The 15,984-nt window shown below is 34.5% G+C and overlaps 2 protein-coding genes across 2 annotated transcripts in view; one reads left to right on the plus strand and one right to left on the minus strand.

Moving 5' to 3' along the window:
• adck5 (aarF domain containing kinase 5) overlaps positions 1-8,884 on the minus strand; it is a 33,660-nt gene extending 24,776 nt beyond the window's left edge. Inside the window, exon 1 of the mRNA XM_056480389.1 lies at positions 8,774-8,884. Within this exon, the coding sequence (XP_056336364.1) occupies positions 8,774-8,797 (24 nt within the window). The 5' untranslated portion in view covers positions 8,798-8,884. The remainder of the gene's footprint in view (positions 1-8,773) is intronic.
• A 6,207-nt stretch (positions 8,885-15,091) lies between these two features.
• The window catches only part of ctdp1 (CTD (carboxy-terminal domain, RNA polymerase II, polypeptide A) phosphatase, subunit 1), a 210,415-nt gene continuing 209,522 nt past the window's right edge, over positions 15,092-15,984 (plus strand). Inside the window, exon 1 of the mRNA XM_056479626.1 lies at positions 15,092-15,589. Within this exon, the coding sequence (XP_056335601.1) occupies positions 15,315-15,589 (275 nt within the window). The 5' untranslated portion in view covers positions 15,092-15,314. The remainder of the gene's footprint in view (positions 15,590-15,984) is intronic.

The following is a 15,984-nucleotide window of genomic DNA, read 5'->3' on the forward strand; positions in this document are numbered from 1 at the left end:
ACAGAATAATAATGCAATTAGGCATCAACACTTTCAAAGCACAGATACTTTTCATGCTCAAGGTTTACATTTTATAAAATTTATTTTCGATTTTATTATACATTATCTTTATCAAATATTGGAGATGTTCGTTTATTTAAGAATGATTGCAATAAATACCGCATCATCAAAATTATTGAGCTAATGTTCCTGTATAGTGTAAAAGGTTGATGTATTGATGACAGGACAACCCATATTAACAATGGAGACTGGGCAAGGGATTAAAAAAAGTGAAGTGGAAAAGCACCTGATTCCAGTGGATTTATAATTGAATAGTTATTACACAAACATGAAATCTTGAAAGATGTGTATGAGAAAACAACCGGTTATTATCGCAATTAACCACAAATGATTAGAAGATATTAGCCAAGGTCTTGGCAGTAAGGCTGAATCCTGTGATGCAATTCATTACACATCAAGACCAGACAGGATTTGTAGCTGGGCGGCAACTTTTAGGTAATTTACAAAGACTGTTAGAAACACCTGCCAGAGATGGTTTTCATTAGATAAATCCTTTGACAACACTGAATAGGAGTATTTGTTCACAGCACTTATAACGTTTGCTTTTGTATCTAACTGCATGTATAAAAGAACAAACAGGCTAATGCCAGACTATTTCTGCTAATACAGAGGATCAAAACATGTGTTACTGAATTCTACTGGTTATTAGCTCTATTACATAAAAAAAAAAACATTGTGAAATTTGATTGATGAGTTATTAAATATAACATCATCACCTACAACCCCAAATCAGAAAAAGTTGGGACAGTATAGAAAACACAAATAAAAAAAGGAGTGATTTTGGTTCTTGTAACACATTTCAAAAAAAGTTGAAGAGCCGAAGAAGCGTTTTAGGTGTACTTTTCCCCATTCTTCCTGCAAACAAGTCATAATTTGAGCAACAGTACGAGGACTTTGTGGCATTTTGCTCTTCAAAATGCATCAGACATTCTCTGTTGGAGACTGTTTGGGACTGCAGACAGGCCAGTCAAGTACCTGTATCTTCTTTCCCATAGCCAGGACATTGTAATGTGCGCAGAATGTGGCATTGCATTGTCTTATTGAAATATGTATGGGCTTCCCTGGAAAAGAAGCAGCATATTGTGCTCCAAAATCTCTATGAACTTTTCAGCATTAATGGTGCCCTCACAGAGGTGGAAGTTATCTTTGTCAAGGGCACTGACATAACCCCATTCTACAATAGAACCTGGCTTTTAGATTTGTTGCTGGTAACAGTCTGGATGATCCTTTTTTTGTTCCGGAGCACACAGAGTCCATTTATGCCAAAAACACCCAAAATACTGATTCATCTGACCACAGTACACATTTCCACCTTGTGATGGTCCATTCCAGATGCCTCCAAGCCCAGAGAAGTTAATGGCACTTCAGGACACCGTTAACGGCTTCCTTTTGGCACAGTACAGTTTTAACTGGCCTTTGTGGATGTAACTATGTATTGGAGATCCTGGTTGTTCAGGTTAGGCTTACGCACTTGTCCTTCATGCACTGAAATTCCTCCAGATTCCTTGAATCTTTCAATTATGTTATGTACTGTTGAAGGTAAAATATCCAAATGTCTTCCTATCTTTCTTTGAAGAACATTATTTTTAAACATTTCAATAATTTTCTCACATATTTGTTGGCAAACTGGCAATCCTCTGCCAATCTTTGTTCCTAAAGGACTAGCCCTTTCTTGAATGCTGCTTTAGTACCAAATCATACAGTAATTACAATCACCTGTTGACATCACCTGTTACAAATTACATCATTAAACCAATTTACCTGAATACTAGGCCCACGCGGAATCTGCGTGCACAGAAATCTGCCGATTTTTAGCCCATCATTCAGTCCTTTTATTTACTTGTGGAAATTTATATTTATTCAGTTTAAATTATTTTCAGTAATGTTAATGACTAATATAAAAAGTGTAACTTTAATTTATTTAAAATAAAGTTTGTAAAGTCATATTTTCTGTCTTTTAGTAGATATATTGTATGAGAGACTTGCTTTGTTTACTTGCTTTGTATGAGTGGATCTAGATGGATTTGCATTGTAAACATAAAAGTTAAAAAGTTATTATTTTTTCATTTCAAATATTAAGTTTTTAGTTTTGATACTCCCAAAATTATTTCGCATAAATCCACAGATTTTTTACAAAATTCTCAGCAAAAAATGTCCACAGATTCTTTCTGGCCCTACTGATTACTAGCCCTAAAATGTTGTCCCAACTTTTTTTGGAATGTATTGCAGGTCTGAAGGACAGGGAAGGATGTATATTTACAAATGAAGTGTTGACCCAACTAAACATGAAATATTTTGTGTTTATATTGTCTGCAATGAAACAAGTCAAAGTCTTTGTTTTTTTATTTGCATTTTCCAGAATGTCTCAAATTTTTCTGATTTGGGGTTGAAATAAAAAAAACTGCTTAAAGTAGTTTTCATAGTTTAGTATAATTAAAGATTTTTAAAAAATGGGGTCTTACTGTAAAGTGTTAATGAACAGAGTTTTCATTTTATTGCCATTTCAGCTTCTATGGCTATGTCATGGGGAAAAAAACAGATCAAGTTTACCACATTTTATAAACACCACTTCTCTATAATTATAAAAATATTCTAACAATTAAAAGTCATCAACAGCAATAAATACACAAGGTAAAATACATAAATAATAATAATGATAATATATAAGATAAAAATCTAAAACTGTTTTTTAAGGTGTTTTAATGAACAATTGACATTTAAAAATCTAATATCATCTCAGAAATGGGCGATTAATCGAAATTGACATTCAGAACCTATAATCGATCTAATTTTTCCAGGAGGATTTTTTCAAATTACTTTTTTCTACCACATGTGGAGTCACGGGACCCCGCTCTGCTAAGGCTGATTAATACTTTTGCAGCCCCATCTGATCTCTGGTTAGATAGGACCTTTTCTTGAGCCTTACTTTGCACTACATTGACGACGATTGAAAGCTGAGCCAGAGATGCCTTGAGACGGCATATTTTCCATGACCTTAGAATTATTATTTACATGAAAATATTTGTTTACAGAAAATGCAAGAAATGCACTGCTTAAAATATTATAGAATTTATAATATAAAATAATATGTATATTTACAGCATTTGCAAGAGTTTTATTTAAAAGCAAGAGTTCTTATTTACTATTTTTATTATGAAAAACATTGATAATAATTTTTTTTGTTTCCAAAAGTGTGAGTTATTTCTTTTATAAGAAAAAAGTGACTGTTGGTTTCAGGCGATGTGTGTTTTAATTTCAGTTGTTCAACTTTGATGTTCAGTGAATAATCATAGATGGTAGATTGTGTGTGTTTCCTTCAATTATTTTAAAATCAAGTAATGCAACCTTCGTTCAGAAATCTCTCACTTGTAATGTGAACATATTTACTGTACAAACTTGTCAGTGAACTATGAGGGCAAAAAAATAAATAAATAAAATAATTCTTCATTAATAGTAATCGAATTAAAATGTTCAGTTAATCGAGATTTTGCTTTTATGGCCCAATCCCCCAGCCCTAATCCCAGGCATGCTGTAGGTGAGATCACATATGAAAATGTCTAAAAATAAACAGCAAAGTCTAATAAGCCTTCAAATTACCAATGTGAATACAACAATCCGAATACTCTTATGGGCAATTGAAAAGTTTAAATAATAAATGCTTGCTCACTGTTTAATAATAATTATATATATATATATATATATATATATATATATATATATATATATATATATATATATATATATATATATATATATATATATATATATATATATATATATATATATATTAATAGTAGTTGTTGAAAGTGCCGACTAAAACAATATCGTGCATGTTCATTATCATGATGTATTGTATTATTGATCATTGGCAGGTCTACAATTGACATAAAGTGAACAAATTCTGAAGGTCCAAGCAAACTGTGGGGTCTGTTTGTACAAAAAAAACCCATCACTTTTACATGGGTCAGCATGTAAAAATAGCTCTGAAATTATCTGTGAAGTGTGTTTTCATACACTTTAACACAAGAGCTTCTCACCGAGGTCATGTTGGAAATGTGGGAATGTTTAGACAAGCAGGGAACAGAATGTCTTTCCCGAGACGGGGGATGATTTGTGGACAGGTCAGGGATGTGCTCCCGTTTAAAGGTCTCTATAGAGTATGATAAACAAAAGCCACTCATTCAATAGAAAACAGCCATCTTGCTGAATGATAATACAAATTGGCTGTGGTTTTGAAGGAAACTGAAATGGTGTCTGTGGGTCTCTACTTGTAATTTAAATTGGTGGCATGTTAAAATTCACTACAGCTTAATTGTTTATGTTCTAAAACCCACTATAAACTATTAAAATGTGCTGGTTTTATGGCTGACCATTTATGGTTTTTGTAATGCAACTTGTGTGATGGTTTTTATTCTTGTTTTTTTTTTCCAAGTGCACAAGTCAGCAATGTCCTGTGATGTTGTGTTGCAAACTGAGATCTTCTGTCCCAGACTTCCAAAATCAATCACTGCTGTTTCAAAAATGTTTCTGGTAACAACAGTTTCCAGCCAAAACACTATAGTAACCCTAACAAAAGTACTGTGACTGCGCCATGGTATCAGATGACAGTCTACGAATGAAAGCACATTTGCAAGACTGGAACTGTCTTGCACTATATATCGTTTCAGAATTGATATCCCAATGTGTGAATCTGAAACGGTCATATGGATCAGCAATGCCAAGTTGGGATTAGATCAGATTTAACTTTATTGTCATTACACATGTACAAGTAGAAGGCAATGAAATGCAGTAATTGTTGATAAAACTGTCAGAAAAGCACAGACCAATATCCAAAAGCTGCTGTTGGGTGTACAATGTAAAGGCACGACTGTTCTCCTTGAACAGACCAGAAATGAGAAGGAAAAATAGTGCAAAACTGCAGAAACTGGAGAGACGCTGAGCCTTGCGATGTCTAAGCGCCGCCATCTCGGACCTTACAAATAATGAATAAATTATAATAAAAAAACAGGCACCACAGTTTGTGAAGTCATCGGACAATTTAAAGGGATGATTCATTCAAAAAAGAAAATTCTAGCATAATTCACCCATCTTTTACTAGTTTCAAACCTTTATGATTTTCTTTCTTCTATTAAACAAATGCTTTTTTGAAAAAAACTGAAAACCTGTTACCATTGACTTCTATAGTGTTTATTTTCCAAATATGGAAATAAAAGGTTTGGAACTACTTGGGGTGAGAAAACATGTTTTGAGCTTTTTAGACCTATTTCTTTAACTCTAAAATAACTAAAGATTTGAATTTGGATGTGTTTTTAACACCTGTGACTGAAGATTTCAAATGAAGAAGTTAAAGTTTGAAGCTTTAACAAAGATTAATTTTATTTACTATATAAACAATGAACACTATACAGTGCTATTTTAATCTAATTTCTGTACCTCAACACTGTTAAATTCCACAGAAAACCATATAACAAGGTTTATCTCATTTATATCTTTGTTAAACTGTATTCATCTACAATTGTACTAACTAAATCACTTGTTAAGCTTGACGTCACGCGAAGTGGCTTTCGGGTCCAAGCACTGTATCAAACTGTATGGGGACACTCAACAAATGTTATTAATAGATATTTACAAAGCGATGTAATACTTTCAAAAATCATAAAAAAATGTGTGTCTGTGATGCAGCAAGTCCAGAGACTGATGTGTAACCATGATTTTTTATAAAATTCACTTTAATGTGTGATATGACAAAAAAAAGTGGTCATACTCAATTATTTCTGAATTCAAATGAGCAGCGATTGGACCTGGAAACAGTATTCCATATGTCACGACTTAACAAATGGGTAAGCTTATAATGCATTTAGGGCGTGTCCGAATCATATTTTGCTATTTTAAGGATTGGAAAAATATGCTCTGTGCTGCCGCGCATGATCTAACAGGGTTGTGCTTATTCTCTTAATGAGTTATGGGTGTGTTTTGAGAATAAACCAGAGTCTCATCTCCCATTCCCTTTAAGATCAGTTGTGTTGCGCCATGGCGCATTTGTTTTTCACATAGCGAATTTGTAAGAGGAAAAACTGAACACTTCACTAGCACGAAAACAGTTAAACAGACCATCTGCAGTGCAAGGATAAAGAATGAGCCTCCTCCATTTGGTCTTTACTTTCACTTTCTCTCTTTCGTGGATAAGGAAACGGTGTTGTACGCACTCCATTGAAGACATCTATTAGCCTACTTCATTAATTTAGTTTCTTAAGCGCAAAGATTTGTTTTAAAACTATTTCTAAATTCTGTTCTAATTTCCAGCAAACGAATAAATGAGCAATAATAATTAAGTGTGATCAAACAACGGAGTTATTTCCAAACACATCCTATGCCCCATATGGTCCGAAACCTGACAGGTGGACAAATCTAAGCATTAAACAAACATAAATATGCATAAACTGTAATAAATAACACTACTACTAACAATAACATTATACAAAAGCAAGTTTTCATGAATAAACTGAAAAAAAAAAACCCAAGATGAAGAAGGCATGGAGGCAGTTGTTTTTTATGTCACTCCTATTTTGAGGTCTCTCCATTGGCTACATGTGACACAAAGAATCAAATTTAAAAACCTTCTCTTTGTGTATAAAGCTCTACATGGTCTGGGTCCCCATAATTTATCCCAACTGATTGTCGTCTACACTCAATCCAAACACTTGCGTTCCACTGATCAGTTTTTATAAAAAATTCCAAAGGCCCACCTCAAAATAGGGGCGAACGTGCTTTTGCCATAGCAGGTCCTCGCCTCTGGAACGTGCTGCCGTTAGAACTAAAAAAGGCTTCATAACTGCCTATTTTTAAGTCTAAATTAAAGACTCATTTTTTTACATCTCTTGACGCATAAGTCCTTCCCTTCAGGGGGAGTTGGGGGGTGGGGATCAAAACGATCATGTCAGAGTGGTCAACTGTGGTAGTATCTTTTAATTGGGCAACATTTTTTCCGCTTTTTTATGTTACACCTTTTATGCTCTTTCATATTATGTGTCTATTGCTGTTACTGTTTATTATGACCATACCATTTGTTTAATTTTTCCTCTATAAAGCACTTTGTGCAGCCTAGTGGCAGTTGGAAATGTGCTATATAAATAAACTGAACGTGAACTATATTTATGTTGAAAATATTTATATTTGCGTATTGCTGTATATCCTGCGTGTTTTAAGCAATGCTTAAGCGAGGCGCACAACTAATGTGCTCTGCGCTGGACTTTAGACCTGCTTTCAGCTGGTCTATTGCGCAGTCTATTTTAGTTCCTCAAAATAGCTATTCACCAACAATGCACCTTAACACACCTCTTTTCTAGACCAGAACACTCACAAGTCCACAAAGTGGCGCAAAAGAATTTGCTATTTAAACAACGTGGCGGAAAATGGGAAAATTAAGGTTGCATTGGTCTGAAAATAGCAACACATCGTAGAAACACGTCTTGCACCTTATTGCGACAGGTGTATGATAGGGCCCTATGTCAGTGACTAAGAGGATTATAAAAGTTTTAGGATACACAAATGAACACTGTAGTCTCCATACACTGCCTTTTCTGAGACAATTCTTTTGACATGTTCAGTTTTTCACAGAGATAACCTTAGTCCTGCCGCTGTGCTGACTTAAAGGCTGTGTCCGAAACTGCATATTTCCATACTAATATAGTACACTAAAATCAGTATGTGAGCCGAATAGTATGTCCGAATACATAGAATTTGAAAATCAGTATGCGAGAAATACCCTACTACTTCTGGTGAGATTCTGAAGTGCGCATCCCATGCAAACTGTGCTATCCCATGATGCCCCGCGAGACAATTCATGAATGAGAGTGAAGCGAGGCAACTGACGCAGGTAGGTCACGTGACCATGACAAAATGGCGGATTTAGTACGTCTGAATTCCATTCATACTTCTCACATTCAAACTGTATATAACGTACTTTTCTAACAGCCAAGTAGTACGTTTAAATTCAAATGTAGTACCTACTGAGTAGTAGGCGGTTCCAGACGGAGCCATAGGCATTTGTAGCTCCGCCCTCTTTTGAAAAAAAGACCACAATCTCGTTTGAATTTAAACCGACAGTCAACAAAACAGCACAATTTGGCTCAAAGCCTAAAAGGGGACATTTCAAAGAGTTATAGAAAATTATTCATGGCATATTTTGTGCTGAAGCTTCACATACACACTCTAGAGACATCAGAGACTTATTTTACATGTTGTAAATGGGACATAATGGGTTCCCTTTAAATGAGAATGATACCATAGTGAACAATAACTGTAGTACCCATGCTATTTACATTATTGCTTCCATGGTAATGCTTTGCCAGTGAAAGGAAGCAAGTGAAAGATAGAAGACTGGTAGTCAGTCTTACCTGAAACTTTCTAATCCTATTCCAAGACTTGTATACAAAAACCTCAGATTTAGTTGGATTAATTTACAGCAGTAACTTACAATACAAGGAATGCTTTGACATTCCCTCTGGTCTTGAGTGCTGCTATTCAGGTTTAGCACTTAACTGAATGATTACAGTCTATATTTTCTATTTCATGCGTTGTGGGATGGAAAATGACCTTCTTAAAACTTATACTAATCAGGGAGCAGAAGGTGCACACAGGCAACATATTGCTCGACTGAAAGGCATTAGAGCAAGAGCAAAAGTGAGCGACTAATAAACAATGATTCCCTTACCGATCTGAAAGTCTCTGCAGCCATGTATCGCGTCTGCTCGGGCTGTCGATAGCATAAGTGACTCGCTGCAGTCTTTCTTGCCTTGTTTCGGACACTTCCTCGCGCTTCAAGATCACGCACGCGCGAACACTGATTGGACAGCCTGCAGAGTCTGCCAGTCACGTGACAGTGGTCTGACGCGACCTGCAGATCTTGTACTCCACCTTTCACAACATATACAGCAAATATTATTGTTTTTATAGTAAAAATATAAGCAGTAAAATTCAATAAAGTGCTGAACAATAATATGTAGATTCCCCAAAATAAATAAGCAAAAAATGTTTACGTAAAATGCTAATGAGTGCCTTTAATTAAAGGGAACGTACATATTTAAAACATGCAAGACAGAATTACAAAAAAACAAAACAAAACACATATGTAATATAAACGTATATTAAAATAAACTTAATTAAATGTCCCATTAGTTATAAGTGGAGGAATTAGCAATTAGAACAATTAAAATTTAGTGTTATTCAGGGGCATAGTGGACATTTTAAAATTGGGGGGGGGGGGGGGGGGTTGAGGGAGGGGGCAGCTGTATGAAGGTTTTCATTCTTAATCACCTGTTTCTTAATAGTCTGTCTCTAAAAGTGAATGATAGGGATGGTTTCAAGATTGTCAATTAAAATTTAATGTAACTCTTTGTTTGTTTGTTTGTTTTATTGTTAAAAGCCAACTGAAATTTAATGTTTCAGTTTAATAGTGTAAATGAATCAGATTTTGTTTGAACTGTCATCCAACAATGCAAATCAAGTCAAGGGTAGATTCTGCTTGACTACTGTATTCAGCATTGAACTCCACTGTGTTATAAATGTGATTATGTTTTTATTGCAATACAATATCATTAAAAAAGCTATAATGCATTCATATATACCAGGGATGCCCAAACTTTTTCTAATGAAGGGGCAAAATCCAAGTTTGACTGAGTGCTGTGGGCCAAAAGTAAACATCGCAAACTGTATTATTACATTAAGGCTGCCATGGGTAATTTCCCAATTTAATAATATCTCAAAATAAATAGAAAAAAATACCTTAACCGTATTTACTAATGCATTATAATTTTTCGAAAATGTGTATTATTTTAACGAACCATAAAAACGATAATAAAACCATACAAAAAATTCCACTTATAAAACAACGGAGATCATTACTGAATACACTAGTCATGCTGAACCTTCCTTTGCCTTGATTTGCACGCTGATGTCTTCTGCTTTCACTCCTCTTGGTTAAGTGACAGTACGTACACTTTAAAAAAATTCATTTACAATATTTATTTGAAGCATTTAATTTCAGTTTGTGTTTTTGTCGCTCAACAATAAAACAAACAAACAAAAGGTTAAATGAGGATCTCTGTCAAAGGCATTCCCCAACCCTTCCCAATCATTTTCCCTCTGGTGGGCCAATTCAAAGGATAAAAAGGGCCAACTTTGGCCCGCGGGCTCTAGTTTGGGCATCACTGATTTATACGATTTAAAGTAATATTTTCAATTTATTTTATATTTTGAAATTTTATGAAAAAAAATTGCCCATGACTACTTTAATGTAATATAGTTTGGTATATTACCTTCGGTCCACGGCTGAAGGTCCATAAAACCAATGATATTTGGTTTTTAGCCCTTCATACAAAAAAGTTTGGGCACCCCTGATTTAGATGATCAGAAATGTGCACAAAAGGTTTCCAGATTAAAAGTACACTGCAGTGCAAAATTTAATTAATGCTTAGAGAAAAAACACAAAATTAAAAATGTAAAATAGTTCATCAACATTTGAAATGTTAAAAAATATATTATTATTATTATAAATATATTAGAATTGTGCAATGTATCGTTTCAGCATTGATATTGCAATGTGATCATTCACAATAGTCACATCACAGGATATGCAGTGTTGAGTCTGGATTATAATTTATCATTTGCATGTGTTTTGAGGTGTTTACACAAGTTCCTAAAACATTGAACACTACTGTTACTTTGCCGGTAGAATTTTTAAGCATCTTAGAGAAGTTGCCAAGGTTCCTCTGGATATAGTTTGTCTCAGTTTTTTTTTTATTCTGTTTCTTCATGTCATTTCAGACTGGATGATGATCAGATCAGATCTCTGTATGGAGCACTGGCTGTTGACAGACTCCTTGTGTGGACAATAATCTCACAGTAGAATTACAATTATGATAAGAGACAAATGTAAATTGATATTTAAAATTGGCATGCTACAGAACATTATAGAAATAATATTGACTTTAAACCTTTTTTGGTGAAAATAGTGGCCCAAGACTGATTTTTCCTGTGTTTTTTTTTTCAAACATTTCCCAAATGATGTATAACATTGCAACAGGCCCGCAGCTAGCTTGGTGTAAGGGGTGATTCTTTTTTCTCAAAATGTGGACCTTTTTGCAGTTATTCACTTTATTTTCCATTTTATTATGAGATTTAAATACTACATTTCAGAGACACTTTAAGTAATATGGGCCGCTTTTTGGTGCTTCACACCTTTTTATTGGCCATTTTTGTTTCAAGAAAACAAGTTTTTGAATAAAAGTTACTTGTAAAATGTTTCCTCTGTTTAAAAACAATAACTTTTTTCTTCTGGATAAAGTCATATTTCTTTTATTTTGGCTAGAAAAAAAGCTGTTTTTAACTATTCTAAAACCATTTTAAGGTCAATATTATTAGCCACCATAAGCAATATATGCTACATTCTACCAGAAATGCACATTATCTGTCCCTGAAATAAAACATAAAAACGTATTTATCACAAAAATTTCTAAAATGGACTGATGGTTGATTTCTGTGAGTTGTTCTGTATAAAGGAATATGTCATTCATTCGGTTCAGATTTTTTTTTTCTTTATTAAAAACACTTTACAAATCTACAAACTCTGTCATTGTCCTTGTCCTCAGCCCAATTGAACCTTAACAGCTTTAATAGTTTTGTTATGCTAAAACTATTATTTAGAAAAAAAATACTTCAGTAATAGCAAGTTTATGTTGTTATCATGCGACTAATAAAGACATTCATTTACAGCACATGTTCTATTTCGCCTTAAAAAAAAAATTACCATATATATATATATACTTTTTTTTTATTGTCTACAGAAAAAAAAAACATTGTTAGGCTGTACAATGACTTGCCTAATTTCCCTAGTTAAATCTTTAAATTGCACTTTAAGACGAATAATAGTATCTTGAAAATATATATTAAAATAGATCAGTTCGGAAGACCCACCCCTCACTGACAAATGTCCAGAATTTGTCCCATACATGAGCTCATTTGTCCTACATTGACTGCTATGCCATCATAAACAGTGAAAATAACCCATCAAAAACGCTTTAAGGCCAAGCAGAATCCTCTGTAGGCTGTCGCTTCGGACCTCAGCTAATCACTTTTGGCCAATGCTAACAAGATATTCATTTTACAATCTGACGTAAGAGAAGTCATCTTTCGCTACTGCATTGTTTTTAAACAGAGAAAACATTTTACAGGTAACCTTTATTCTAAATATTGGACTTTGATCTTGAAACAAAAAAATTAGCAATACAACAGTGTGAAGCACCAAAAGCAGATCATATTGAAATGATTTTTAATACTATTTTGGCTTTTGTTGTTATCTATGAATTTTAAAATGTACTTTTTTTTTTTTACAAAAGAGGCTAGAAAATTGTGAAGCTCTACAATATTATTGTTACTATTTTTTATTATTATTATTTTTTTTAATTCAAATAGCCAAATTCTGACTGAGGACAGTTGAATGTGCTGGCCAGTTTGTTATTTGCCTAATTAATGACAATAGACTTCAGTTTTTAATTTAAAACGTTATCAGATTCCTATTTTTTCTAATGATATGTGAAATAATAAATGTCTTTTAAAAAAGTATTATTTCACGTTTCTTCATTATAAATCTTTAGGAAATATTTTTGATATATCAAAAAGTGTGGTTATGCTGACCATCCAACAAGCTAATCCAGCTAAAAATAATACTTAAAATATCACTAAAATGCAGTATTTAAATCTCATATTTAAACAGAAAATGAGGCATATAACTGCAAAAATGTGAAAATTAACTGCAAAAATGAAAAATTAACCACCTCTTTCACCAGGCTGGTTACGGGCCTGTATGTACTGTCATGGCAAAGATAAAAGAACTCAGTTATTAGAAATTAGTAATAAAAACTGTTATGAAAAGAATAAAGTCTTCTCTTTGTTAAACAGAAACTGGGGAAAATATACAGGAGGCCCAATAATTCAGGAGGGCTGACATCAAGTCAGGGACATAGATTTGCTTTTGACATTGGTGGGCACCTAATTTGACACCAACCCCCCAATTGTAAAATTTAAATGTAACTTCACATTTAAAATGTAAATTTAAAGGAATGTATAACAAAAAAGGTAGTTTAATAAAGACATTCATTTACTCATGGCTTACTTGTGCACAATCACTTACATTTTTGCAAGTATAATTGTCATTTATGCACTTTAAGCTAAAAAAATTACTTTACATGTCCATGTTCTTTTCCCCTCTTTGAGCTTGTCAACAGAACAGCACATGTTCTATTTCACCTTTAAACAAAAAATTAATAAATTTTCCGTGAAAGGGCTGGTTCTTTTTTCTCAAAAAGTGGACCTTTTTGCAGTTATACGTTTTATTTTCTATTTAATTATGAGATTTAAGTACTGCATTTTAGTGACATTTTAAGCACTATTTTCGCTGGATTAGCTTGTTGGATGGTCATCGGAACCACATGTTTTGATGTGTATAAAACATTTCGTAATGAATAAAAATAGACTACAGTTGTTTATTTAAAACTTTATCAGATTTCTATTTATTTCTAATGATATGTGAAGTAATAAATGTCTTTTAAATAAGTAGTATTTCACGTTTCTTTATTATACAACTTTAGGAAATATTTTTGATATATCAAAAAGTGTGGTTATGCTGACCATCCAACAAGCTAATGCAGCTAAAATAATACTTAAAATATCACTAAAATGCAGTATTTAAATCTCATAATTAAGCAGAAAATAAAGCAAATAACTGTAAAAAGGTTCAGTTGATTTTGAAAAAATGAACCACCTCTTTTACCAGGCTGGTTACGGGCCTATATGTAATGTCATGGCAAAGATAAAAGAACTCAGTTATTAGAAATTAGTAATAAAAACTGTTATGTAAAGTAATGAGTCTTCTCTCTGTTAAACAGAAACTGGGAAAAATATACAGGAAGCCTAATAATTCAGGAGGGCTGATATCAACTGTACATAGGCAGGGGCGGACTTACAAGTAAGGTAAATAGGGGCCCCCGGCCAATGCCAGGAAGCCTATATTAATAATCCTAAAGCGGTTTTATAATTTTTCTATCATATGTTTTAAAATATGTTTATAACCATTAAGATTTTAACATTATCACTTACTATTCAGGGGCCCCCATGAATAGTGGAACGTTCCATCCATACTACACATGCAAATATTAAAATCTAATCACAAATCACTAGTTTGGCTAATTAACTGTACATAGCTTGTGAGGTTTTTTTTTTTTTTTTTGTGAATTTACTGCATTTAATTTTACATTAAGAAGGTTCCACTTAATATATTTTTAACATGCAGTTCACACACACACACAAACCCCTGAATCTAGAGAGTAAAAAAAATCTATAAAGAAAGTTTTTTTATTTATTTATTTAAAGAAACTGTTTTGAGTTTTAATGCTAGGGCCCCATACCTGGAATTGCTTAGGGCACCCAAATCACTATGTCCGCCTCTGGATACAGGACAAGTGCAATCCTGTTTGGGATTGAGATTGATGTAATAATGAAATATAAAGCAAAATGAGTAATCCTCTTTGGTAACTTTTAAAAAAAATAAACCAGTAAGTTTTACATTCAAGCCGAAATAAAACAAAAGTGAAATCACGCACATGAAGCTAAATGTTTACATGTTGCGATGACGCGCGGTCTAATCCCCTGACAGCGGAAGGCAGATGGTGTGATGATGATATTTCATCAGATTACATCACAAGCCAGGGGTTTGCCTGTCTCGAACGGGGGAGGGGACACATAAAAACAGTTTGCTACAAATGCTTAAGTCAGATTTTCTCTGAAGCACCAGTTTGACTGTAACTGTTTCACCAGTTTGACTATAAATGTTTAATGTAGTTATTAAGCATTTTTTTAAATATTTAGGTAAAGTATAATTTTTTTATGCGTATAAATGTTGTCATTATTTTATTACAAACTAAATGAGTATACTCTCAAGTAACGATTGCATTTTTTAAAAGAAGAGCGTTATTAAGTCTCCCGGAAGTGGATAGAGTGTCGCTCGTGCTGCAGCCTAGTTGTGTTTCCTGTTTACGGGCGGGAAGAGTGAACCTGCGCCTCAGCCTGTCCTGCAACAGAGCTCATTTTCATCTCTTCATTTTCCTGCGCGCCTCAGGATTATTTTACAGCTATTTACTACTTTTATTAACTTTCCTCAAGCGCTTCCTGCGGCTCTCTGACTGAAGTTTAAAGCCCTGATGGAGGAGCCTGCAGACTCTGGCGGCGGTGCGGCAGCAGAGGGCCCCGTGGTGCAGGTGACGGAGATCCGCTGCCCCGCAGGAGCGCGTCCCCTGCGGCTGCTCGAGTGGAAGGTGAAACTCGGAGCTCTGGTCAACGTTGACTCCGTGATCGCGGTATGTGCGCCGATCCCCGCCGAAAGCGAGTCCAGAGCGCCCGAGAAGAAGCTCAAGTCGGACCGCGCTGGAGTTGTGCGGGAACTGTGCTGTCAGCTCGGACAGGTCATCGCGCCTGGGTAAGACACGCTTTTATGACCCCGTTGACCAGATTTAACGGCTGACATTTACGCTTTTATTTCCAGCCTTTGCTTCTGAAATGAGCGTGCTCGCGCTAAGCTAAAGTGGCACGCGCACTGGCGCTCACGCTGAGCTCGTGACAGCAGCATCTCAACTTCCACGCGCCCGGTGTAAACATGTTTAATATCACGTAAAGATGTTCTACGGGATTGTTGTTATAACAGCCATAAAAGTTCATATTAACTGAAAAACATGACTGAATTACATCTTGCGAGATAAGCTCTGATAACCCCTAAACTCTGTGTACATAGCAAAACAAGAGTTGGGGGAGCGGCCCGCCCTTTTTAGCCAATCGGCAACGTCCTCTGTCTGTCAGTCATTTGGTGCGTTGTAG

This window comes from Danio aesculapii, chromosome 19 (genome assembly GCF_903798145.1).
Source record: "Danio aesculapii chromosome 19, fDanAes4.1, whole genome shotgun sequence".
NCBI classification, from domain to species: Eukaryota; Metazoa; Chordata; class Actinopteri; order Cypriniformes; family Danionidae; genus Danio; species Danio aesculapii.